The sequence below is a fragment of the Perca flavescens genome, chromosome 7, assembly GCF_004354835.1.
Source record: "Perca flavescens isolate YP-PL-M2 chromosome 7, PFLA_1.0, whole genome shotgun sequence".
Classification (NCBI taxonomy): Eukaryota; Metazoa; Chordata; class Actinopteri; order Perciformes; family Percidae; genus Perca; species Perca flavescens.
In genome coordinates, this window is record NC_041337.1 from 26,936,103 (window position 1) to 26,963,414 (window position 27,312).

Here is a 27,312-nt window from a genome sequence, read left to right on the forward strand (position 1 = left end):
TACCGTTTTCCTCTTGAACAAGAACCGCTATTGTATACACTGGACAGGGAGAAGTCTGGTTTCAGTGCTCTTGGAGATAGATAAAATGTCTTAGTAATACACAATACACCATTACACCAGAATCATCTTTACAGGTCCCATGGCATGAAAATTTCACTTTATGAGTTTTTTTTTAACATTAATATGAGTTCCCCCAGCCTGCCTATGGTCCCTCAGTGGCTAGAAATGGCGATAGGTGTAAAATGAGCCCTGGGTATCCATTTTCATTTGAGAAAATGAAAGCTCAGATCTGAGGGCCGATCTGGAATCTTCCCTTTATGACGTCATAAGGTGAAAGGTTACCTCCCCTTTCTCTGCTTTGCCCGCCCAGAGAATTTGGCCCACCCATGAGAAAGAGAGAGACATCATGGCTTTCAAAAAAGCTTTTCAAAAAAGCTTTCAAAACACACCCCATCTCCTCCTCAATAGCATTTAAAGCTACAGACACAGAAATGGCACATCCTTAGGAAAGCTCATTGTGGGACTGGCTCTAGTAGCTGTAATTCTGCACCAAGGCTGAATTTCGGGAAAGAGACTTCAGATACAGTAGATATACATACAGAAATGCATTAGGGGACTACTTTTGATAAAAGTCCAGTATCAGCTGGATATATCTGTTACTAGTATACTACAAAGCTTATATGAAAGCTGTGGAGTCTTACAGAGGTCCAAATGACAACAATCTATAGACACTCAACAGCCAGCAGGTGTAAAAGAGTTGCTTCCACATATTTGCACTCTGAGCGCAGTAATGGTTTCCCAATGACTTTGAAGGATGTGGTAATTCTTTCTACAACAATACAGGCTCTATATTTAGATGGAGAGGCAGGAGTTGAACTGCAGTTTGAATGCCAGGAGAGCGGACAGGGGACCCCCAGGGCAAATATGAGAGGCGTGCAGAATGTGAAAACTCAAAAGTGGGCGTTAGTATTCTTCTGCCCACCCTCCTTTCTTCCCTTCACAGTTCAGCCGCTTTGTGTATCGATAGCTGAGAGGATATTGATGGGAAAATAATAATAACAGGAGGACATTTTCTTCACACATGACACAATCGCGGGCATGCAGTGGTCATTCACCAGGGGGACTGGAGCGGAAAGTGGGGAAATGTCAGTAATCTGCCTTAGTGAATCAGCAGAGGTTTTAATGCGAGGATTAGAGTACAGCATTACTGGCGCCGCTGCTGAGTTGGTGCAGTGTTCACAAGCACTAACACCGCTACAGCTAACACCCCCTCCCTACTCTATCTGTATCACACTTTTTCCTCTCGTGTCTCTCTCTTTCACTCCTGTGCTGTCTTCTCCCACTCTATCACACGTACTTCTCTGTTTCTTGGCCTCTCACCTGTGTGCTTAACTATACTTCTCTCTCTTTGCTTTTCCAAATCTCTACAGTCCTCTATCTCTGTGCTCCTTCACTTCCCCTCCGACTCTACATCTATTCTACCCCTCTGTTACACTCTTACTCCTCTCATCTCTATGCATCCGCCATCCACCACTGCTTATATGCTGACCCTGATTCTGCTTACATAACCTGAGACACCAGACTCAGCTCCCTGTGCTCTCATTGTTTTCAAAGGATAATTCCAGTTTATTACAACGTGGATCCTATTTTGTAGATTAGTCCTATCAAGTATGATAACGTTGAACTTACCAAGTTTATTGCTGGGATCTGGGAACAGATTGACATTGCTAAAAAATATGTTAGACAGTAGCCTGCTGAACTGAATTGTTATTCCATTTCACTTAATTATTTAGTCTGACATTGTGTTCGTATTAGCGGATTTTTGTTTGGGAGGGGTTGTTATTTTGCCCTAACAACAATTTTGTTAGGGCAAATTTTGCCTCAGTTAGTTTGTTTGTGTAATTGTGTGACTTTGGTGGATCCAAACTAACTATTTAGCGTTAAGCAAAAGAAATAGCCTACGCTAGCAGCCAGTGTAGGCTAACATTAGGTACATTCTATAGCAACCGCCTCGATATGTGCAGGCAGCCAGCCCAAGGGTGCCCATGTTATTGTGAACAATATTATTTATTTACTAATAAAAATCTATTTAAATTAGAATGTGACTATAGCTTTCATTTTGCCATACTTTATGACCTCTGCTTTGCGTCGGGCCGAAAAACACCCCTTAGCTGTGATATAATCACAACATGCCACGGCCTGTCATGAGCTATTGCTTAATTACCTTAGCATTTTTTAATGATGATTGGAAAAATATGCCAATTCAAGAATAGTTATATCAGTGAGGCAACTTACAACCACAACCTGTATAGCTGTGTCAATCTCATTACTCCTCTGCCTTTTTGTGGCAATTTTCCTGATGATATAACTTTTTAACTTTGGTTCACATCCAATGAGCAGAAATACCATCGGTACAATTGCTAGTATTGTGCTGGGGATGGAATATATTTTATTATCCGCTCAAACCCGATTGGGCCTGACCCGCTGGGTTGGGGCCGGGCTTGGCTGGAATTTCTCAAAATTCCCCCAGGCTTAAAGGTCCCATGACATGGTGCTCTTTGGATGCTTTTATATAGACCTTAGTGGTCCCCTAATACTGTATCTGAAGTCTCTTTCCCAAAATTCTGCCTTGGTGCAGAATTACAGCCACTAGAGCCAGTCCCACAATGAGCTTAGTATTTGCCATTTCTGTGTCTGTAGCTATTGAGGAAGAGAGATGTGGGGCAAGGTGGAGGGTGGGGGTGTGGCCTTGACCAACTGCCACTTTGCTTGTTTGAAAGCCATGATGTCTCTCTCTTTCTAATGGACAGGCCAAATTCTCTGGGCGGGCAAAGCAGAGAAAGGGGAGGTAATCTTGCTCCTCATGACCTCCATAAGGAGCAAGATTCCAGATCGGCCCATCTGAGCTTTCATTTTCTCGAAGGCAGAGCAGGATACCCAGGGCTCGGTGTACACCTATCACCATTTCTAACCACTGGGGGACCATAGGCAGGCTGGAGGAACTCATATTAATGTTAAAAAACCTCATAAAGTGAAATTTTTATGCCATGGGACCTTTAAATCAGGTTTGGTTTGCGCAAATTTCCGAGTGTTGTCAATGACAGCACTGACAGCAGTTGCCTAGAACAGTCCCGAGACTCCCGCCTCTCATTAATTAGTAGAAATGTTATACAATCTCTATTTAATATAGCATATGTTTTTGGGCTGTGCTAAACATTCAAGAAGGCACATGTCGTCACAAATGTGTGTTACTGCACTGAGAAGACTTTAGTTTACTTTAGCTTTTAATAAATTAGTTGATCATGTACATGTATTTGTGTTTTACAGTCAACATTTTTGTTTTAATTTGGGCTTGGGACCAATACTGCTGCCGTGGTTCGGGCTGGGTTAGGGCTTGGCCAGAAACAACGCATGTTCATGTAAGGTCGGGCCTGATTTTTTTTTAGCCCGATCATAGCTCTAATCCAGATGGTTATAAGTTATAAGGTTATGGCTTTAGGGATTCTGGAAATACCTTCAAAATGTATCTTTAAAAAAAAAAAAAAAGAACTAATGCTTTGCTCTGTGACTCAAATGTAATGATAATACTAAGAGGCACATGTTAGGGCTAGGTGAGTACAGTGCTAACATAACCAATCGAAATTGTGGCCAAATCTACGAAAATAAGAATGTAATTATCCAAAAGACACAGATCACAAATCACTCTGGGAATAGAAAATGTTTCCCGCATTTCAGCAAGCTGTTTTCCTGCATGTCTCATCTCTGTCATGGTTGGAATTCACCCTCTAATCTGTCCGACTTTTGGTAGCCTTTGCTTTTGTTTTGTGCGGTGGTGGTGTGTCATTTAAAATGGCACTGAGAAATCTTCCTAGCCAGAGCCTGTGATTAGATCCTCATTCCTCATTAGCAGCACTGCCTTCACTCACTGTCTCATCCACTCACACACATACACACTCATACACTGTTAAATCTGGATTCTAAAATGACTCATAGCTTTCATTCTTTACACAGGTGCTTCTTGCCTTCCCTCCTCGGGCTTTTGGGAGAGGGTGAGCACATTCTTGCTTCCTGCTCTGAGGGATTGTGCTCAACCTGCCCACGTCCTTCACTGTCTTTCCTTTGCTTCATCCCTCTCTGCCTGTCTTCCTCCACTTTTATTTGTCACCATGCAACCCACATGTTTCTCTCACATATCCAGAGCAATATTGCATATACAACATAATCCCCTCTCTGCAACATTAAGGCCAATGGTTCACGTTTGTGATCCTGTTCAGCTAAGAGGAATTATTTGCGTTCAGATGGACACTAACCCGACAGCCAAATAAACAAAGTGAATTGCCATTGCATTTATTTAGCCTGACATCATGTTCATGTTAGCCAATTTCTGTTTGGGAGAAGGGGTTATTTTTTTTATTTTTTCATTCTCAGTCGACTCAAAAGCTGCAGTGGCGCTTGCTTGTGATGCTTTAGGTTTTTCACAATAATTGAAGAAATATGGCGATTTAAAGGAATACACCACCGTTTGTTGAAATAGGGCTTATCATGGTCTCCCCTAGCTGTAGATTGGTGGGCCAACGCATTTTTTGTCTTGCAAGTAATTAGGTTGTTTTTTTGTCTTTTGTTGGCTCACTTTTACTCACAACATGCTAACCGGCAACATAGGATTCCATTCACTACGCTAAGATAACTAGCGGTGTTGCACCGGACCAAAACAATGCATGCACAAAAAATGCGTTGGCCCACCTATCTACAGCTAGGGGAGACCGTGATAAGCCCTATTTCAACAAACGGTGGCATATCCCTTTAAGAGTTATCATTTCTGTAAATCAACCTACAACAACCTCGACAGTTGTGTCAGTCTTCTCTACGCTTGTCGCCATTTTCTGTTTTTTGTCATGCCTGTAGCTAGGTAGCTAGCGGTGTAGAAAGGTGCCGCCCCCATTCTTAATCCCACCTACAAAGCTTTGATTGGTTCAATCAATTCTTCAATTGCTTTTCCAACCGGGGAGGAACAGCCATCAAACAGATTTATTAATTCAGCAGTTAAGTGAAACAGTCGGCATGTAGAGAATTTCAATCAAAAACGACAAGACCAGTAGAAAATGTAAACCTGGTGACAAGATCATTACAATAGGATGGCTTGAATGAAAGGTTTTAGGTGTAATCCCTGAAGAGTAAGGCAATGTGTCCCACCCCGGCAGTTCCGGCTGATAAAAGGGAGATTACAAGGATGATTTACTACAGATTACACCAAACAGCTCAACCAGTACTTTGACTGATAGTTCACCGCTCTAACTGAAATTTTAATGATGCTATGAGTTGCAAGAAAACTAAAAATAAGCTTTCAAAACCTGTTTGGTTAACATGATTTTTTATTTCTTTCACAGTCCTTTACTGTATTTTTGCCCATCCATTTCACCATAGTAAAAAAATCTCTAAGCCTCTTAATCTGTAATCCTTTTCATCATCACTTTTTTTTAATGGTGAAATGAAATCCAAGCTTGGGTCCATATTGAAGAGGAATATATTTATTTCAAATATATTGTATTTTGCACCCATCAGGTAAAATGAAGCACTAAAGCTGCCATTTTCCTAACATCAAATGCTCTTTGGTCCCATATTACAAAAAGTTTTTTTTATCATAAAGCAGGTTGAGGGTGCTATATAAATACTATGAAAGTATAAAAACGCTCAATCCACAGAGAAATGCAGACAGCCCGTATTCAGAAACTGTGCCTTTAAACGAGTCGTCAGGATTTCTGTACGGTTGTGATGTCACAACTATACTATATATAGGTAGAAAGTTCCGCTCCAGTGCCGCTACAGTCATTCCCCGACTGCAATTACCGTGCAGAGACACTGAGATCGCAGATGCAGAACACCCTAAAATGCTGATCAATCAGAGCAGACTGGGCCTTTTCGGGATGGGCGCTTAAAAAGACAGGCGCTAACATGGAGTTGTGTGTTGTGTGTGGAGTTGTATGTGTTTTTGAACATTAAGGCATGTAAACATGTTCTAGTAGGAACCCAAAATATAGGGAAGGAACCTGCAAATCAGCATATATAGCAGCAATAGTTTAAGAACTTGATAAATATGTCTTTTTAAGTTTTTTTTTTGCCTTGCTCTCATGAATCATAGGTCAATCTTCTCTTTGACTTTCCTTATGTATTTATTGTAGGAATACACACGTAGATAAAGTAGATGAAGTTTTGTCCCGTTATCTCCGTAGTTCTAGGTAAAATCCTTTGGAGATATGCACTGCAGCTCTCTTAACAGTTCCACAAAGTTAGAACAATTATTTCAAATTTACTATGCACCCAAGTAAATCTGTGCAGGACACTGACAAATCTGAAACCCCATCAATCTGCAAAATTCTCCCGAGCATATGGGCCTGGCGACGTCCCACCGCGCTTTTCCACTCTGCCCTGCCAAGCTTATTCAAGAGTGGCTCTCCAGCAGTGATTCTATTTGCAGGCTGAACAAGAGTGCTTCCTTAAATACACCCCCTGGGCTCATTGGTCAAGCTATGGAGGGGGGAAAAAATACTTTTTCTTCATTAGTCCCCTTTGTAAATGATGAGATTAAATTTTGACGCGAGAGGAAGCGACCTTTCTAGCTTTGAGTCATGAAGAGTGTGTTCTTGTAGAACGGCATGTTTACAGCAGCTGCGTGCTGCAGTGAGACAGGGGAAATATTAAACACAAGCCTGTCCTTAAACCTGAAGCTGACAGATTCGTTGAAGGCTAGGCTTGGTTGTAGTGCTTTGAAAAAACACACTGACATCTGGAGAGCCTAAAAACCACTGACATTTACAGCATTAGCTCTCAAGCCTTCAACCGGCATTAAGAGCGTAAAGAGGGAAAGACAGAGAAGCCAGTTGGAAAGTGGAAACAGAGGAAGGAAAAGCAAGGAATAGCAGGGAAAAAGAGAGGAGGGTGTTGGGAGAAGGAGAGAGAAGATGCGGGGGTGGATCTGAGCCACACACTGCATTTGACATTCGACCACTGTTTACATGATAATGAACTATGCATATACAGTGTATACATTATATATGTTCTATTGAAGCACTGGAGTTTTACATAAGCCTGTGCATGACTACTGGGCCTCTTTTGAATCATACTTACGTCTCCCATCACCATGGCTACAACCTACAGTAGTGTGGAGGCGCGCTCTACATCTCTCTCCTGCCATCCCTGGCGAGGCAATCCTACAGTCGTGGGTTAAAGTAAAGTATTCAGTCTTCAGGGTCTGAATCTTTATCTTTCTTTGAAAAGCTTGAGTGGCTCGTGGCTTTTGACCGATGCACTGAAATAAAATGAGGGTCCTTTAAAATCACCGTTGCAGTTGTTGTGTTTATTACCTAATTGCTTGCTCATCTCTGTTCATAAACATAAAACGTTTTTTTTATTAGAAAGAGCCACTTTCCATAATAGTGTGTTCTCACAGTGTACCTGCCTTTTTGCTCTGTCGTAGAAGCTCCTTATCCAAAGATGCCAAGAAGCTTTTTGACAAAGATACAGGAGTCCTGGAGGTTCCGTTGACTGTGCAAGTAGCAGGCCAGGTTTGTATTACAATTATATACCGTAGTACTTTTTCCAGTAAACCTCCCTGTGATCCTGAAAACAGTGTTCTTATCGTGCAGTACAGGGCTTGTGTGTCCTACTTTGTCCCTAACAGAAGCAGCGCCACTGAAGGTTTTAACCTATTTTGCTGGTAACAAGCTAAAATTATCTCCCACCCCCAAGGCCCAGTTCCTCCATGGGCACTAATAAGCAAGCATAAAGGTTATCCCATATTATTTCACTGAAAATGTCTCCAGATGCTTAAAAAGGGAAAGCAATAATGTTTTCTCTTCTTATTCCATGGAGGACATTGAAGGGTTCATTTGCATATACAGATATGTCCATTTTATTTATCTTCCTAGTGCGAGCCAGGGGATGTAAGGCAAGCTGGTGTTGGGTTGTTTTGAAAAGATATCTCTCTTTTTTTTATTTTCATAAATCATGTTTTTTTTGTGCACTCAGAAGAATATCAATCAAACTGGTGTTTGTTTATTCATTTTAAAGCCCCAGTGTGTAACGTTTGTAGTTGTTCATTATCAAAATCTGTATTACCCTTCACAAACTTTTTTTAAAACCTTTTTTATGAATATTTACCTCCACCATCAATTCCAAGTATTCCTATTGGCTTGGAATTTTACATTTGCGCTTGCATGAACTGGGGTAGACGCGCCAGAATGATGAGCCATCTTGAAATACGTTGGCCTGTAAGGGACACACAGGACATACTGCTCCGCCTTTTGCGTTTTTGACTCACAGCTGCTGCTAATGGGTATCGTAGCTTCCCGGCCCCGGCAAGTTTGAAGAAGGAAACATGGAGGACCACACGTATTCAAAATCAGGATTTCCAAATTTCCAAATTTCAGGAACAGGAGTCTTCTTCTTCGCCCAGAAAAAGAAAACGGATATTGAAAAGAGGAAGAGACCGGCGTCATCAGAAAAAAGAGAGAACTAGTTAATTATCCTCCGGACCGCTGCAGTCTCCTTTTTATTTCTCTCTCCTTTCCGTCGGGTGGCACGATCCGCGCCACTCTCCGACATAAACTCATGGATGTATTAAGATAACGCATGAACTCCCAACAACCACGGCTGATAGACGGCCTTTTGTACACCTTCGCTTTTTGAAGCATGAAGGCTACCGTAGCTGCAATACTGCGTGGCGAAGAGAGAGTTGATTGCGATATATGATCTTAACGCTAGATGGGAGAAATTCTTACACAATGTAGCTTTAAGAATGGCTTGCATCTGTTTTTGAAGAGTCTTCAATAGCATGTGCAAACCATAGACTGTAGTATTAGTGGACAGAGCACGTGTGACATCACCCATTGGTTTGTGGAGATCTGCTATCTGTTGTCGAGTTTGCCGTTACGGGCGCAGCCATCCTGGTTGCGGATGTGATGATTTAAGACGATTACGTTACACACTTTCATTGGCAATCGCATCATAGCCACGCCCTAAAACACCCCCTGCTTTATCGCCCATTTTAAAATCAATGAGACCATAATTCAAAAAGTGAACATCATTCTGTGTTGCAGAAGACTTCAAACTAGCGAATGAGACCATAAACTCATTATGAAAATGTTTACTGAGGTAATAAATAAAGTGAGAAGTGAGTCACTTTCTCATAGACTTCTACAGAAACCGACCTCCTTTTGCAACCGCACGTGTCGCCCCCTGCTGGAATTCAGATAGAATGCAGGTTTAAGGCACTTCGGCATTTGCAGCACTTCGCCGAACTGGATGCACTGCTCATTAATATTATACAGTCTATGGTGCAAACATACATTTTAATCATGTATTTATGTATTGGTGTAATTATTTTTATTAAATGTCACACCTTCCAACATTAGGGTTATACTTACAATAGGCTATCTCCTTGACGTTCCACTTCCAGGATTGCTCCGCTGTCACAGGAAATACCGCTGGATGCATGTATAAAGTGTAGATACTCAATCTGGAATCAGTTCATTCCAATTGATTATCAATTGATAATTGATAGCCATATAATAAGTGTTGTCTTAGTGTGATAATGATAATATTATTATGTTTTTTTTTTTTAAACCTGTCCTGCCCCGCAGCCTGGTATACAGTATGAGGAGCTGAATATCTTGTTGTGCCAAACATATTTTAATATATTCCTTTGTCTGTTTTATTATTTATTTGGTTATGTTATGATTTGTCACTGGGCCGGACAGAAATGGGGATGGGGGAGCACAGACCCCACGGAGAAGGGATCATACCAATTGCACAAAGCAACGAAACCTGCAAGAGAATGGGGAGGGGGGGACTTGGGGCGGAGAAAGACAAACAAACAAACAAACAACAACAACAAAATGACAAAGAGACAGCCAGCCGAACAACAGCAATAAACAGCTGATATAAGAAAACAACTGAGGGAAAATGAAAAGGAGGAACAGTCAAGCAAAATAAATAAACAACACCACACAGCCATGAGAACTAGAATAATAACAATAGATTTAATTAAATAACTTAATGAAAAGCATAAAGAGTAGTTCTACCTGTTGATAACCATGGACAACCTACATTTTCTGTCCGTTTCCTTCCGCTTTCTTTGTGTTGGAATTTTATACTCCGGTGGATTTCTGAGGACTATGGTTAACTGCTCCTCAGATCTCTGCAGGGTAAATCCAGACAGCTAGCTAGACTATCTGTCCAATCAGAGTTTTCTCTCACACAACTATTTTACAGCGGCTCTGTGCGGACCTTAGCACCGCTTATGACGATTGTGATTAGTTTAAAGAAATGCCAATAAACCAGAGCATGTGGCTAAATACTAAATCATATTTGATCAGAGCTGTCCGTGTCTGTAAAGTATGGGCTTCTGTTTGTGTTTTTATTAATTCATGTTTCTTAAAAACAAATCAGGAAAACACAATCTGCCACCACAAAGATATATCTTACATTTTCAGCAGCTTAGTATGAATTATAAAGTGTAGATACTCAATCTGGAATCAGTTCATTCCAATTGATTATCAATTGATAACTGTAATAACCAAATAATAAGTGTTGTCTTGGTGTGATATATACATACAACTTACAACAAAATACAACTTTAGACGGGTCCACATCATAGATTTGTTGTTAGTTTTATTGTGCAACAAACATTGAGACTGTTTGCAATTCAGTGTCAAACTAAAACTCATTCCTCTCAAGAGGCCCACATCTCAATATCCTCTTCACAAGGGCCAACTTGCATTTTGAAGTATAAAAAAACAGTCAAGGAGTTCTTGAAGTGTAAAACAAATTGCTCACAGCAACTGAATAAGTGTTTTATTAAAAAACACAGAGCAGCTGCATAGACATTTGTGTTGCATTTATGCCAGTCCTCTTTCTCAGTAAATCTAAATCTGGTCGGTCTTCTTGCCAAATCGTCACCTTCCTCTCCCTCCCTATCCAGCCCCTATTCCCTCTCTCTACCAGGACAAGGAGAGGAGAGGATTGTAGGGGGGAGCAGAGCCAAATACTGGGCCAGGATGCTCCTGTGGAGCACCAAAGCTGTTGCCCCCAGCCCCAGGCCCTGAGCTCCTGGCATTAAACCACACACACACACACACACACTGTTGTATGGTCACCAGACAACACAGCAGACAGGAAAGCAATGGTGCGGAAACCAATAAACAAGGTTATCTTCTGAGCACTGACAGCATTTAAGAAGACGTTATATTTAGAAGAGAAAAAAAACACAGCTCACAACTCAATAAATCTAGTGCTACGCATACATACTGTATACATATTTGTATTATTGGCCCATAAAAAGAAAAAAGAAAAAGAAATGATTTGATTCTACCAACAAGTATTGTCTATGGATCCTAAGATTGATTCAGCGTATTCCTCTGTGACACAGGCCTCAATTGTTACAAACAAAACAAAAATTGAAAAAACCCCAATGAGCCACACAGAGTCAATCTCACCTGCTGCAGTAAAACTCACTAGCACAAAATATGTAGTAATTAAAATTATCCCTAAGAAGACACTGTTTACGCCTGTTTGAGGAAAGTTTGTAGAATCTACAAAGCCGAACTGTTTCAGGTAATTATTTAGCCTTTATTGTTAAATAAAATTATATTTGTTTTTGAAGATTTACTTCCTGGCTGAGGGCCACAGACAGGGTAGGGAAGGACATATTTGGGTTTTAACCATTTCATGGGAAGTGTTGACAATAAAATAAAAATTAAGAATAACACCAGCCTTGCATGATTAGCACAAAACAAAATCATAATAGCGGCAATGGCATTGTCACTGATAAATAGTTTCTTGGGTTGGTGCCGAGATTTTAATTTCTAAAACTCAGTCTAAATCCAGTACACACACACACACACACACACACGCAAAAGACTGAAGTGACCTCAGCTTAAACATGAATTTGGTTCATAAGATGAGTGCATATATTCATATTTGTGAAACAAAAACTGGATGAAAGAAACATCAGTCCATATTAGTCCCATGTTCATGTTGCAGTCTTTCTTCTCCATATTTTTGTCTTCAATCTGCATATGAAAATATGTAATTAAGATTTAAAAAGTGATACCAGTGCAAAGCAGTTTTCAGAAGCAGCCACTGGAATCATTTGTATTACATAAATCAATCATAATTATTGACATTATTATTATATTAAATAATATAAAGAGAAATCTATGTATATATAATCTAATGCAGTGCTGTGACATTAAAAGATGAAAAAAGCAAATAGGTACTGTATGAAAGAAGCTGATTTTTCTACTTTGATTTTGATAATGTGATGAAATGAAAAATGGCCAAGGGTCTGTAAAGATGCTTCACGTCTGTGTGTTCAGGTGAAGCCGGTTCATTTCACAGTCCAAGCAGTTGTGACCTCCTCAAACCTGCAGTTTGAACCGACTGAGGTGGACTTTGGTATCTGTTCCATTTACCAGTTGGTCAAAAGCAGCGTTCGCCTTACCAACCTGTCCCTGCTGCCTCAGGACTTTGGCTTCTTGGGTGTTCCAGAGGTACTGTATGAGTAACAAGAACTTCTGTGATTTAGTCTGAAGTGCTGTGAATACCTTATCTTGTGTTAAATGTTGTGTATAAATGTATATGTGAAGTACAGTTGCTTGGATCCCTACAAGCGGAAACAATCCCAGATACTATTAGTCAGTGAAAACAGTGTTTTTATCAGTGCTGTATTACTAGATGCCTTTTTCGACACTTTTGTCACTTTTTCCGATGGTTTTGTCAGTTTTTCGACATTTATGTAGCTTTTTTTCCAAGTTTTTTTGTCACTTTTTCCGATGTTTTTGTTGATTTTTTTTCTGGGCTTTTTCACGTTTTTTGTTGTTTTTCCCCGATGTCTTTTCTGACATTTTTGTCACTTTTTTCAATGTTCTTTTTTTGCAATCTTTTTTTCAAATCCTATAAAATTGAATTAAACACCCAAATTCAATGAAAGTAGTGAACTGATCCTTTATTTACATAAGAGCAACAGAAGGATTAATAAAACAGTCATTAAAATAAATAGTACTTTCACTGTGGGAAATTTAGCTTCACCCTTTCACATGTTTTTTTTATTTTTTATTAAGTGTTGCTCTTTTCGTTCAACACTTTAAGTTGTAATCCTTAAAATTTTAGTCCTCGGGCGCCTGGGTAGCTCACCTGATAGAGCAGGCGCCCATATATATAGTAGTCCGCCCTGCAGCCCTTTGCTGCATGTCATTCCCCTTCTCTTTCCCCTTTCATGTCTTCAGCTGTCCTATATAATTAAAGGCCTAAAATGCCCCAAAAATTATCTTTAAAAAAAAGATTTCAGTCCTCGTTTATTTGCCAACCATTGTGGTTACTGTTGCAACACCAAATGCAGTTTAGCACTACAGCAAACAGTCGTTCAGTAGCTACTTTGGCAGAAATTCAACATATACAATACATGTGGATGTTTTTAAAAATGTAAAGCATTAGCAGTAACTTAATACAGCTCTGATAAGCGTAAAGAGAGTGAAACTGAGGCTGTTATCAATGAGATAAAATTACACTGGATTGCAAGCAAAAAATGTTTGCTGTGAATCCCCTATCCCCTATTGCAATCCCGTGCAAGAATGGGAACTCCACCACTAACAATAAAAACCACTATCCTTTTGTGGCCTGCCCATTTTTGGGTTTGTTAATAGTGCTGTCAATAGCAGTTATCTAAACGCTGCTATGCAAATAGCAGCCTGTATTTATCTCTCATTTTCCTCCAGCTCTGGCAGTTCTTCATGCTGTACGTTATAGTATAAAGATGCAGTAGATGTAAAAATACACACAACGTGACACAATCCCACTTGCCATGTTAACAGGATGTTAAAAGACAAAATCAAAGAGCCAGAGCAGTTCCTTGTTGCCTCAAGGCATATGTACAATAGAGAGATAATCACTGAATGTGAATACGTTGAATGGCTATTGCAAAAACAATGTCTCCCATAAATAACCAAAAATTGGTTTTGATTTCATAAAAACATCTTAAGGATTTTAACTGTAAATTGGAAATTCAAGCCATGTGTGTTGTTTGTGTTTTCTCACACTACAGTTTATTGAGGTCCAGCCTAATGATGGCTTTGGCACTCTGCTCCCACAAGAGACCCTGGAGATTGATCTGATTTTCAGTGCCAACAAGGCCAAAGAGTACAATTTCCAGCTCAGCTGCAGATCAGGAATTAACAGGTTAACTTTAAATCAAGTTCGGTCAGTCTCATTATGTCCGGTATGATGGATACGATTCAGTTTACTGCATCCAATATTTATTCATATACGTATAACTAAAAACATTATTTTTCTTTGTCATCAGAGATTTCCTTCTGTCTTGCCGAGCAGTGGGTGTCCGCCCTCCACTGGAGCTCTCCCATTCTCTGGTCCAGTTTGGGGCCACGGCAGTGGGAGACCACTCCACTGCCATACTTTACTTGATCAACCATCAAAACAACCATAAGCAGTCCAAACAACCAGTCCCTCCAGTGGTCAAGGGCACCGTGGCTCCTGTAGCACCCAGGCTGTTCTCCTTCACCCTACCCAAGGATTCAGACATCAGCATCACTCCTTCCGCGGGCCGCCTGCTGCCCGGGGAGGTGGAGTAGCACAAATATGTTTACATTAATATTAAAGGGGCACTCTACCAATTTTACACATAAAGGTCAGATTACTAGTCTTTCTAATGTGTCTTGTGATTCCCCCAACTTAATGGAAGTGCAATCTATAGATTGCTGGAATTCCCCTTTAATATGGACTGTGAGAAACTGCTTAAACCAAGCATGTTTTAGGACTATAAATAGATAGATAGATAGATAGATAGATAGATAGTATTGTATGTGATACAACAAAATTCTGTTGGAGCCGAGTAAAAAGATTTAAAAAAAACACATACACCAGCACATTTTCACCCAAGCACATCTCACACATACACATTCATCTCGCACATTAAATAGCTAGAAAACAGTAAACACAGCAGTTATTGCACAGAGTCCAATTTCACTGAGGGGGTAAGGGATGTGTGTATGTTTTTATGTTTGTATGTGTGTCTATGGGGTCAGCTGAAGAAAATGTTGCCCCTAATATTAATTCAACCCCTTCCTCACAGGCCGCTGTTTGAGTAATCCTGTGGAGCCGTATCCCCTGAGGTTGTTTCTCGTTTTACGCATGGCCAGAATCTTAATGTAACCTTTGTCACAAAACCATAATTAACGTTTTAGGCTGCATATGATGCAAATCTAACTCCTAGTGCTTACTCTAAACTTCATCAAAATAGTTTTGAGTTTGTGAACGTAACCTGTAATTTTACTACGTAAAGAAACCAAACCTGGGACTAGTGAATACATTTTTACTTTTAATGACAATTTGCAACAAAGACAATGATCACAGAACTAACGGATCTCTTTCAGCCTCAGTTCAACTCAGTACAGTTATACAGAACTACAGTGAGACAAACAGCCATCATAGCTGCTGTTGGTGAACAAGTGCTTTTGATTTTTGATTTGTCTATGCTGCAGTATCAACAAGTACAGAACATAATACATAAAACAGTGAATCTTGAATGTTTTTATATTCACTGGATGCAGCATCATCTCAAAGTATAGCTGCTTTGAAAATCATTGTAGTTTATTGGTGTGAGTTGTGACGGTTGAATAAGATTCTATTTTCCATCAGTTGACAGTGGAAGACTTTCCTAAAGGCTATGTTTATGGAAACAATTAATCCATGAGGCCCAGTGGGAGAAAATTGGAATTGGAATGGATTATCACCCTGAATCCACTTGAATTGGTTCACGCTATAGAAACCTCAGAACAAGAGACTGCCCAAAACTAATTTAAATCCCCACTTTGTAATATGAAGTGGAAATTATGAGGAAGAAGCCTGAAGGCCATTTTAAAGTTTCCTGAAAATGTGTAGCATACCACATGTAGTAATAACTAGTGTTACTGCTGGATCTTCTAAATCCCTGACATGTTTCCATCTCCTCTCTCACATAGAGATGTCTTGTCCAAGTGATGTTTAGACCCAGACTGCTGGACCAGGACATCAGAGAGGAGGCGCTGCGTCTCCTCCACCGAGCCAAGATGCTCCGTGAGAAGGAGTTGGAGAGGAACAGATACGCTGAACAGGAGGTAAGACTACACACACACACACACCTGCTCCCGTCACCTCCTGCTAGTGTCAGAGTCAGTCTGTGCTGCCACAAAGGCTTCTACAGTAATGTGAGCACATCTTCACCAGCTTACTGATTTTATTATCTTTCATGAACATGCTGGTGTTTATACAGAATGTAGACGCTACATTTGTCTAACTTAGTATGAACCCATCATGAAATGAAATCACCTTTTTGTGTGTGTGTGTGTGTGTGTGTGTGTGTGTGTGTGTGTGTGTGTGTGTGTGTGTGTGTGTGTGTGTGTGTGTGTGTGTGTGTGTGTGTGTGATTTTGTACGTTCCATTAAGACTAAAAAGGAGGTCCCAGTGGAAACAGGTAAAGGCAAGAAGGCATCTGTGGTTCCAAAGACTAGCACGGTGTCAGACAGCCCAAACACAGACCAACTAACTGAACCACCAAATCCTGCCGACATACAGCCAGGGTAGGAGCTTGTTGTTTGCTTTGTATCAGAAATTACTTTGGAAAACACATCCAGTTTGCTGGACTGAAATGCCAGTGAAGCAAATATTCAATAATAAATATTCTAAAATCAAATAGAAGTAGTAAAAGAGTAGTACTGCAAAAAGGGAATAGATTATTCTTGAAACCCTCGTTATGTAGGAAAGTAGGCTAATCCATATTAATAACTTGGTCAGAAGTCTGAGATCCAACAACACTGAAATAAATGACACACAAAGGTTCCGCTTGAACATTTCCTCTTTTTTCCAGTGCTCAAGTGATTTCATCAGTATTCACATATGCAATGATCACATCATATAGTATAGTTAGTATTATCTCAACAGAGCTAGAAAACTTGGATGAAAAGGGTTTCATTGTGTGTCTTTTCCTTTAAGGTCCGAGCAGTATGAGGAGGCCAGAGCCTCTCTGCTGTACTCCTTCACCCAACGCTACAGCGAGTACACCATTCCCTGCTTTGTGTCGGACGGAGACCCTCCAGAGGAAGACCGACAGGCCCAGCCGCCATGGAGGTGACACTGAGTCAGCTTCTACACAGATCTGTACAACATGCTGTAGTCCATGTCCTGCCAGATGTGTCAATGCCCTTTAAAATATTTTCATATAAGTCTTTGCCATTTGCAGTCCTGTTACTATGTACAGACTTTGTGGTCCTAAAACCTGAATGTAAGACTGCTATTTTAAACAACAGCCTCCTTTACCAGACAATGTTTTCCACCTTTTAACCAAAGATCTTGATGCATGCAGAAAAATAAGGTCTTTGCTTGATATAAGTAACATATCTCAACCAAGTCCAGATCAACCCACCATAGGGCAAACATACAGACCCAGTAAAAACACTACGACTTGCCCCGGGTTTGCAGAGTGTCAATTTGTTTAAGGCCCTTAGCATTCCAGTTGTTATAATGTTTTAGTTAACCTGGTTCTCCCTGGGGCCTGAGGGTCTGGGTTGCCTGCTTTGCCCATCAAGTTATGCAGTCTCCATCTCAACTGTGAATTCTGTAGCTGCATAGCATTTAGCAAGCATGCACTTTCTTATTATAGTACTTAAAATGTGTGGGATTGTGTGTGACATTATGTTGTTGTTTGCTACATAGCTTATTTTCTTCCTTTAACGAAAAGCCAAGATTTCTGCTGTGGAAACCTCTGGGCTGTCTGAAAGAAAAACAATACCAACACTATGTATTGAACACAGTAGTGAGCGATTACCCAGTATTTCTTTATTTATTTTATTTAACCTTTATTTATCCAGGTAAACTGTTTGAGAACAACTTCTCATTTACAAACATGACCTGGCCAAGAGGCTACAGAAATAAATGAAAACGTACTCTACAACTAAACATATACATGTCATACACATAACACACAGAACAAGCAAATAAAAAAATAAAAGTAGACAGCAAAGAGAAAAAATAAAATTCTTAAGTATATGTGTATAAATATGATTCATTTTTATCAGCAGGAACAGGAATCGACTATGTTGTTTTGAAGATTAAGCTTAAAGGTGGAAATTGGGATCAGAGACGTAAGTTTCAGAGTATTTTGTAGTGTGTTCCAATCATGCACTGCTGCAAAGCGGAAGGCATTGCGTCCAATAGAGAAGGAACTTAGTTTGTAGTATGTGTGTGTGGTAATCCGTAGTTAAACTCACGGATTACCACTTGATAAAAACAGTATTTTACAACAACCCTGCAACCTCTCTATGACCTCTTTGGTTGGGTTATATCTGCAGCTGACACATCTGCATATTGGAGGGAGGGGTCTAATATAGCTGATAACCCTTGGGACTCATCTTTAAATTTAACAGTGGGCAAATGAAGAAATGATCATAGACTTCAAAAGAGTGGAAGATGGAAATCACCACTTGAAAGTGCTGGGAAATCAGTTGGGAAATGTCTTCTTTCTTCTCTGCTAATCATAAATTACATGTGAAGCTACGCTGCACTTTTTCACAACAGTTGAAAGTGCATGTCTCTATAACAGTTTGGTCGGGTAGCCTGGCTTCTGTTGAAAAGAATGTATCAGAGAAAGAAAGACTTCATCCAAACCTCTCATCTCTTTCTTCTATTTATAACCTTTGGTTTTATCCAGTGGCTCTAAATATTGTAGGAAATACCCTCTGGGAGAAGATAGAAACACCTTTGGTTTAAATCTAAGCAGTTCAAAAGAAGTAACATATCCTGAGTCTATTCAACTTAGGAATGGTCAACATTCTTGTCTGTCTTGTTTGTAATTTGAGCTCACCAAAGGATGTTCCTAACTACTTTTGTTGTAATGGCAATACAACAAACTCAACGATATAAGCACTGCTACAGATTTACGTAATGTTCCATCATTCTCCCGACTCAAAGTGCCGTGAGTGGGAGCTGTTACATATACTCCTTTTTTCTCCCTGTCATGTCTAATATCTCCACAGTCCCTTCAATACTCTGTACTTGAAGCTGCAGTGTCCTGCTGTACAGCCCCCTCTAGTGGTCATATCCAACAATGGACAAAATGTCATAGACTTCCATCAGGTGGCAGTGGGTGAGTCATTTTGAAAGTTTATGTTGCTTAATAGTTCTTCACGTACTGTAAATGTTCATTTGTGCATTCAGCACGCATACCTTTTTTTTTTTAACCTATTTATTGTGTTTTTATTTGTGTTGTCTATCTTTAGGAGAAAAAGTGATCAAGAGGTTTACAGTTCAGAACATTTCGAAGGAATCTTTGGACGTATCCTGTCAACAAAAGTCAAAACACAATATTTTACACATAACTAATAATAGAGCTATTTTAAACTGCTAATCCACATAGATTTTCGATAGTTCCAAAATCCCACTTGATGGTATCCGTGTTCTATAGACACTTAAGATATCTGTACAAATGTTCAACATACTTTATAAAAAAGTGATAATGTGCGCATTCAATAGGCTTAATCTTAATGTATTAGACAGATATTTTGAGCTGCAGGTCCACTCTACTTTCAGTACTTTGACAATTTGTGTTAAATAACATTAATGAACATAATTAGCATGTAAAAATGTCTTTCTGCAGATAATATGAGGTGTGCTCTTTAATATATAACTGTGTATTAAAGAGTCAGTTTACACAAATTACAAACATGTTTTTCTCACTTACCTCTAGAAGTATTTAGCACCACAGATAGTTTGGGTTTTATTTTCCCAGGTTTTAAGATATCAGTCTCTGGGGATTTCTGCTACCACCCCAATATAATTGAGATCAATGTAATTTAGTTTGTGGGGGTCACAGCAACGAAAGAATTGGAAAAGAATTAAAGATTCAACAGCAGTATTTCTTTTGAACGTATTTTAGGGCATTTTTGTACCTTTTTATTTGAGAGCAGACAGTAGAGAGAATAAAGGTTATGAGGAGGGAGAGAGAATGACATGCAACAAGATTCTCTCTCAGAGTTGAACTGGGGAAGTTGCATTCATTGCCTTTTTTCATTGCCTTTGTCTAACGTCTTTAACCCCTCAGCCACATTTTGTATATGCACTTCTGTTCAAAGCATTTCTAAAGAAAACTGATGTGTAGTCACGTAGTGGGGGTTATATAGAGTAACAAGGACACTTGCCCCAGAGATGCATTTTGCTTTTGAGAAGTTGAAATGAAAATTGTCAATGCTGTGAGCACCATGAGTGAAATTCCGTTCACATTCATTGTACTGAGATGGATGCAGGCAGAAATTTTAGAGACGGGCTACCCAGGTGGCCGCGGGCAACATCCCAGGTACATGTCTTCCCCATCTCGCTCTCTCTACAGTTCCTGTCTGTCTCTACCCAATAAAGGCACTAAATGCTCAGAAAAAGAAGACAGAGATCTCAAGACCTGGATAAATAAAATCCTCCTTTAATGTCAATGTTCTTAAAACGTACCACGTTAGATACACACTTTACCACTCTCTCTTTATGAATGTACAGTACACCTATAGGGTTAATCCAAGGAAAAAGTCATAATCTTCAATAGATTTGCCCTATTTTATATTTTATACATATGGCATCTCTTTGTACTCAGTTAATTTCATGTCCAGAGATGACCAGGCCCTAAATTGCCACTACTACTTTTATTATGACAGATACTATTACTACAAATAATAATTATAATATCAACTGTTCACCACTGGTTTTCTTTGACCGTATCCAAGCTGAGGTCATCAGTGCTGGATATATGTGGTCCTTTTTCCCTTCTGAATGCTCTCAGGTGCTTAAGACCCGGAGGAAAACAAACTCTGGTTCTGGCCTTCAGTCCATCTCTGGAGAAAAAGGTGGGTCAGCAGTGCAGAATTGATCATGGAGCGCTGGCTTTTTGCTAGAACTTAAAGGTGCACTATGAGTTCCTGCATGGTTTCAGCGCAATTTCATTTTTATCTCAAATCGTAGGCATCTCTCCTTGATCCGCTAGCTGCCCGCCCCCTGAATACACGGTGAAAAAGCCCGGTCTCGGGAGACAACACAGGGGTCATAAAACGTCAAACAAACACTAGAGGCACAGGCTGTGCACCAAAATACAACAAACCACATTCCAGCAGCTACTCTCAGATACAACTCACACTACTCAATCAACTCTGCTCTCTGAAATCTTGCTGAAACCATGCAGGAACTCATGGTGCACCTTTAATAAACATATGAGTGTCCATCATGTTACCAGTGTGTCTCACATTTCCCACTAATGAATGACCCATAAGTCTCAGAGTGAAGTTGAATCCAAAATGATATATTAATCCAGTGATTTGTCCTCATCAGAATTAGCCATTGTGCCTCTCAAATCACATAAAAGATTATTAGGTAACATTACAAATATTGAGTAATACTTTATTTGTACTGTTCTCTAGTACTGTGAGACTCTGGAGGTGCGTAGCCAGAAGATGAGCCTGGAGATGACTGTGTGTGGGGAGGGTGTGGTCCCTGCTGTCACTTCCTCCCACCCTGGAGGTCTCCTTGACTTTGGCTATGTGTTGGAGAAGGAGAGCACCTCACATGTCCTAAAGGTCAGTCAACAGTGTGCTGAGGGCAAAAGGAAAAGAAGAAGTATGGGAACAACATTACATCTTGTTGGTTTTGAAGATATTTGTCCACTTCTGATGATTCAGGTCCATTCTTGAAACAATCTAATCCAGAACTGGATCGCTGGTCATATGCAGTGATTTCCTTGATTCTTTTGAAGGGGGTTGCAGACTCGGAACTGACATCATGCAGTTTTTTTCCTGCAGCTACAGAACAGCTCAGCGGTGGCAGTGGGTTTCAGGGTGCTGCTGGCCAGCCTTTGTCCCTCACAGCCTCAGGGTGGAGCTGACAGGGTGGCCTTCCTGCTGAGCAGTTACACAGACTCTCAGGTCCAGCCTACTGTGGGTAAGATGTAATTAACATTGCAGCGATTCACCAGGGAAACCGGCAACGTTGACTGCTAGAGCTCTAAAACAAAAGGGTTCAATTTCCAACACCAAACATCATAACATACAGGTGGTTAAGACAAACCTGAATAAATGAGAATAGAAACAACAAATGCAAACGCCTTCAGGACACAGTCTCATTGAGAGGCACTTAAATCATTATTAACTCCCAAATATTAATATCCACTATTGGTTGGGATATAGGGCATTTTTTTTAAATAATTCTTATCAATTTACCTTAGACCCTTTATCTTTTGTTCTCAGTTGAGCAACAACATTGATGAATACTGTTCAACCAGAGCATCACAGCTATCATGGATAGACTAAAGAAAGTAGATAGATTGATAGATCAATCTATAGATCGCTGGAATGCCCCTTTAATATGGACTTTGAGAACCTGCTCAAACCAAGTATGTTTTAGCATTATAGATAGATAGATGGATAGATTGATAAACAGAAGACATAGATAGATAGATATAAATAAGATATATATCTATAGAATACACAATATGAATAATATACTGCTGTAGAATGCACTATAAATATACTAAACTACTAATACTACTAAAATATAATTTTGTAAATATGGGATAACATACTATTTGCATTAGTGTGCACATTATTCATTATTTCTTCAGTTTTTATGCAATGAGGTAGAGTGGGAGATGTGTAAGGTTACTGAAGGAGCAAAACAGATTGGAGTATGGTTGAGAGAAACTATAAAGCTGAGAGTTCTCTGTTAGACATAGTCGATGTGTTGTATTATAAGCTCAGGGAAATAAAGATAATGTTTATTTGCAGTAGTGGTAGCAGAATTAACAGTAGGAGACATGGTAGTAGTAGCAGTATGTCTTTTGCCTCCTGTACAGGAACCCAGAACTGCAGTGGGCTGAGTGTGTTCAGTGTGGTGCCAGTAGAGGGCAGCATTGGTCCAGGACAGAACCAGGACATCACTGTCACCTTTCAGCCTGACCACCCGGCTGTCAACTATTCTGACAGACTGACCATAGAGCTCATGAATAAGGTCAGCAGAAGTCCACACAGACAAAGACTCACACCTTGAGATCAATATACTCAACTTCATACCTTGACCTTAATCACTGGTTTAAAAGTATCACAATGCTGCATTCTAAATGCACTTACTGCATGCTGAATGCCCTCTATTCACTCTGGTCCTCATAATATAACAACCTTAACCCTGTGCCATTTCTGTCTTTCAGAGTAAAGTGTGTGTGGTGGATCTGAAAGGGGCAGCTTCTTCACATAACATGTATCTATTTGGAGGAGACCGGCTGACTGTGCCGATTGAATCTCTCCTCCCTCCACTGATAACCGGTCAACCTCCGCTTACAGGTATCCAAGCCTCCTCCTTCATCTCTTCTTTAGCACAGTATAATGGCCATTATGTAGTTTAATGAAATACATAGTCAGTCTGGACGTGATCAATACTACTATCCTGGTTACCTATGGAAATGATCCATCAAAAATTATTCAAGTAAACATGTTCTCAAAGATAAGGATGGCTCCAACAAGGCAGAAAAAATAAAGACACTGAACCTCTAAATATGACTAATAACTCCTTCACATTCCAGCAGACATTCCATAAATTATGCCAGCAACAGCAAGGTATGTGTTGTAGTAATTTATGCTAATCAAAGGATGCTGACAGAACATGTGCTTGTCACCAGCATTCAGATCATATTTCACCACAAAATCCATGTGTGAAAATAGGCACACCTCCTAGACAAGTCAATTGTAGATTGCACTACATCAAAGTGGGGTTGTTCATTAATATAGCATCAGCAGTTGGATGAATGCCTGAGCTTTGGTATAATTGTGTCAAAATAACAGCACTTATGACGGGAAAAGAAGTTATTCTGAAAGCCTCCCGTTTGCCCCCAGCAAAATTCCAGTTTGTGAGTGTCTTTAAGAAGGAAGGTAATGGACCATTTGTTTGTGTTTTTTTGTGCGTATTTTTCCTATCATTCTAGGCAGCCATTGGTTTTCATTCATTTCCGTACAAGATGCAAATCAATTAGCAGACTCTTGAATCGCACACAAATTGTGTATGCCATCGTACTTAACATTAGGCCAGCTTCATTTTTTGTTAATTTAACATGATCGTTGTGTGGCATTGTTTGGTAGTTAAAGGGTTCCAATTTATAGTTTCTGCATCAGCGTGGCAAGGTTCTGTATTTGTCATCTGCCCGCATCTGCGAGAGTCTGCCTGCAGCCGAAAATGTATGTCCATGCTGACCGAATTTTACATTTGTGTATGCAGACACCCAATGTAGTATAAACAGAATCACGCGTCCATCTGCTGTCTGCATTCAGTTTTAGACAATATCTGCACTTTTGAAGTAGAGATTACTTTGAAAACTCTACAAAACAAAAATATTAAAATGTATGTGTCGCATGCATTGCATGCATGCATGCATGAAGTCAGAAAATTGTACACATGATTCATAGTTTGATTTGTAGGAACTAATGAATAAAATATATGAGTGGAAGCCAAAGGATGTCTGGAATGGTAGAAATAAGACGCTGTGGCTCTGTGAGGCTGTACTTAGGCACAGCTAAATGCTAACTCTAGCATGCTAACATGCGGACATTGACAAATGCCCTAACAAAGATGTTTAGCAGAGATAATGTTAATCAGGTTCACCACCTTTGTTTAGAATGTTAGCATGCAAACATTTGTTAATTAGCACTAAACACAAAGTACAGCTGAAGCTGATGAAAATCTCATTGGTCTTTAACCAAAGTAATGGACAAACAAATAAAGATTTTGAGCCAAAGATGGCGCTTTATGGAAAAATCCTCAGGGGGATATGAGTATCTGTACAACATGTCATCCAATTTCCATCCAACAGTTGTTAAGATATCTGTCAGTCTGGACCAAAGCGGTGGACTGTCTGTCTGTCATTCGGCCGGCCGGCCGGCCGAATGACAGACAGACAGGCACAGCGCACAATTAAAAGTAATTGCACCAGAGTTAGCTAGCAGCTAATTTGCATCTGTTTTCTTTGGGCAGGTAGACAAAAAACAGCAACCACAAAACAGCAAATACACTACATAAAGCAGCACAATACACAAATATCCATCAGTGTGGGAGAACAGAATCAGAATGATGAATACAATAACTACAAGTAAACCATTCGTGGTGACACTTTGTGCTGACTTTAGACTGGTTTAAAACACTGAAAAGCTCCTGAGTCTCTAATATTTGTAGGTAAGGACTTCCTCTTCCCCACTACTTTAAGTGCCATTCCATGCCACAAGCATTGCTAACATTGCATTCAAATTCCTAAATCACACCACTTTTTTGCAAGATAGTTAGCTGGTATGAAAATGAACTGTACCAGCAAATTCCATTGACTCTGGTCTGTTGGGCGTTACTGTAAATGGCAGTGAAAGTATGATTGGATTTATAGTAAATGGGCTAAAGCTTGCGAAACTGCTCATATGGTCATGTCTCTCTAGCAGAGTCAGAGGTGATGGAGAAGCCCACCATCCCTGTGCTGGTGACCCTGCGGGCCAGCTACAGCGCAGGAGTCATCACACCTGCAGTGAGGGAGCTGCAGGTGGGCTGCATCAGCTCCACACAGCCCAGTAAGAAGGTACTGCGATTTCATCAGATACTGATACTGCCAAATATTTCACCAAGTGTACTGTGATGCATCATAAGAGAGTTAATAACCTATCAATGCAAAATTCAATATCCTTATTATACTGTATATTAATTTTACAGCTACCCTGTGGATTCAAACCTCTGTGTGGTCTTGTATTATGCTGTCAATATGACATCGATCTGACTCCTCCATCTGTGCCCTTTTTAAGGCCTCTACAAACCAGTATTATAAATAACTAAAAAAGTATGCCTCTTCAAATTCTGCTGTCATGTTTCTTCCTCATTTTCCAGCACAATTAAATAAATAATTGGCATAATTATACAGACAAAGCATAATTATTCATAGATTATGAAGTGAAAAGTGTTCAGATGAAATGTCAATAAGCTTTATAAACTCCAAACCATGTTTCAAGGTAATCGATTGGGGAAAAAAGAGCAGATGTATCAATTTGGACAAGTTATTTTGTCTCTGTTTTTTTACCAGAGTGGTGAGTTTTACTGGGATAGCGCTGCAGCTCTGCAGCAGCACGGCTTCAGTGTGGAGCCCACCAAAGGCACCGTGGAGACAGGCCACAGACGCACCCTCACTGTCACGTGGACACCCCACTGTGGATACAAAGTGAGGATGATTTACATCACTGTTATTGAATTGGGGAAACAACCTTTACAGAAGACAGTTCTTAAAGACATTTTTGCACCAATCAGTATCAACTTAAAGCTGTGTCTGTGGGGTTTTGTTGGCAAATCTATATTTTACAGCTAATGCAAACTTTCAGATGTTTCTGCTGACTTAATTGCTGATTGCCAAAACGTATTACACATAAAAATGCAGCTCATTTTCAGTGGCAACAGCAAAATAGTCACTGTTTCTGTCAGTTTTAGTATTCTGATGTGTAAATGAATCAGGTCATTTTAATTTAGAAATAGGTTAAATTTACGGTAATACATATTGAGTTATATCAGCTGTTATGACAACACCACCACCATTTAAACTCCTGTGTGTGTGTGTGTGTGTGTGTGTGTGTGTGTGTGTGTGTGTGTGTGTGTGTGTGTGTGTGTGTGTGTGTGTGTTTGTGTGTGTGTGTGTGTGTTTTTGTGTGTGTGTGCGTGTGTGTGTGTGTGTGTGTGTGTGTGTGTGTGTGTGTGTTTCTGTGTTTCAGCCCTATGAGGTGGTGCAGACATGTGTGCCTCTTACCTTAAAGGGGGATGAGACGAATGTTTACAGAGTCACCCTGTTGGCTTTGGTCTCCACCACTACTGACTGACCTCTACAGTTCCTGGATGCCGGCCAGTGTGAAAACATTAATACATTAATTGGTTATTTATGAATTTAATTGAATTATTAAAGGTGCAATTAATTGAGTAGTGTTCGCAAATCTGATTTGATCCATTTCATTCTGCAGTGACTGTATAGCTTTCATGAGCCCTTCATGTTATGTTATGTTATGCAGCCCATTTATTAAAGCACCTGACTGTAGAACCTAATCCCAACAACAGGGGGTGTATGTAACGCCAACTAAGCAGCTGTGTTATATTAAGGGTGTGTCAGCTGATGTGAGCCGGCTGATGTATACAGTACATACTGTAGCACTGCTGGTACTATACCCATGAAGTGGGTTCACACTG

At 40.0% G+C, this 27,312-nt stretch overlaps 1 protein-coding gene across 5 annotated transcripts in view; it reads left to right on the plus strand.

The window, feature by feature from the left end:
• Positions 1-27,048, plus strand: part of cfap74 (cilia and flagella associated protein 74) — a 60,328-nt gene extending 33,280 nt beyond the window's left edge. For 3 of the 5 annotated variants that reach the window (XM_028583853.1, XM_028583852.1, XM_028583854.1), the window contains exons 23-39: positions 7,475-7,562; positions 12,375-12,548; positions 14,099-14,232; positions 14,357-14,633; positions 16,032-16,166; positions 16,495-16,628; positions 17,041-17,175; positions 19,080-19,189; positions 19,323-19,378; positions 20,811-20,930; positions 21,498-21,653; positions 21,876-22,014; positions 22,925-23,079; positions 23,276-23,408; positions 25,539-25,675; positions 26,171-26,305; positions 26,847-27,048. In XM_028583853.1, the coding sequence (XP_028439654.1) occupies positions 7,475-7,562; positions 12,375-12,548; positions 14,099-14,232; positions 14,357-14,633; positions 16,032-16,166; positions 16,495-16,628; positions 17,041-17,175; positions 19,080-19,189; positions 19,323-19,378; positions 20,811-20,930; positions 21,498-21,653; positions 21,876-22,014; positions 22,925-23,079; positions 23,276-23,408; positions 25,539-25,675; positions 26,171-26,305; positions 26,847-26,951 (2,323 nt within the window). In that variant the 3' untranslated portion in view covers positions 26,952-27,048. The remainder of the gene's footprint in view (positions 1-7,474; positions 7,563-12,374; positions 12,549-14,098; positions 14,233-14,356; positions 14,634-16,031; positions 16,167-16,494; positions 16,629-17,040; positions 17,176-19,079; positions 19,190-19,322; positions 19,379-20,810; positions 20,931-21,497; positions 21,654-21,875; positions 22,015-22,924; positions 23,080-23,275; positions 23,409-25,538; positions 25,676-26,170; positions 26,306-26,846) is intronic. The other 2 variants (XM_028583855.1, XM_028583856.1) reach the window with 2 other exon arrangements.
• Positions 27,049-27,312: the final 264 nt, after the last annotated feature.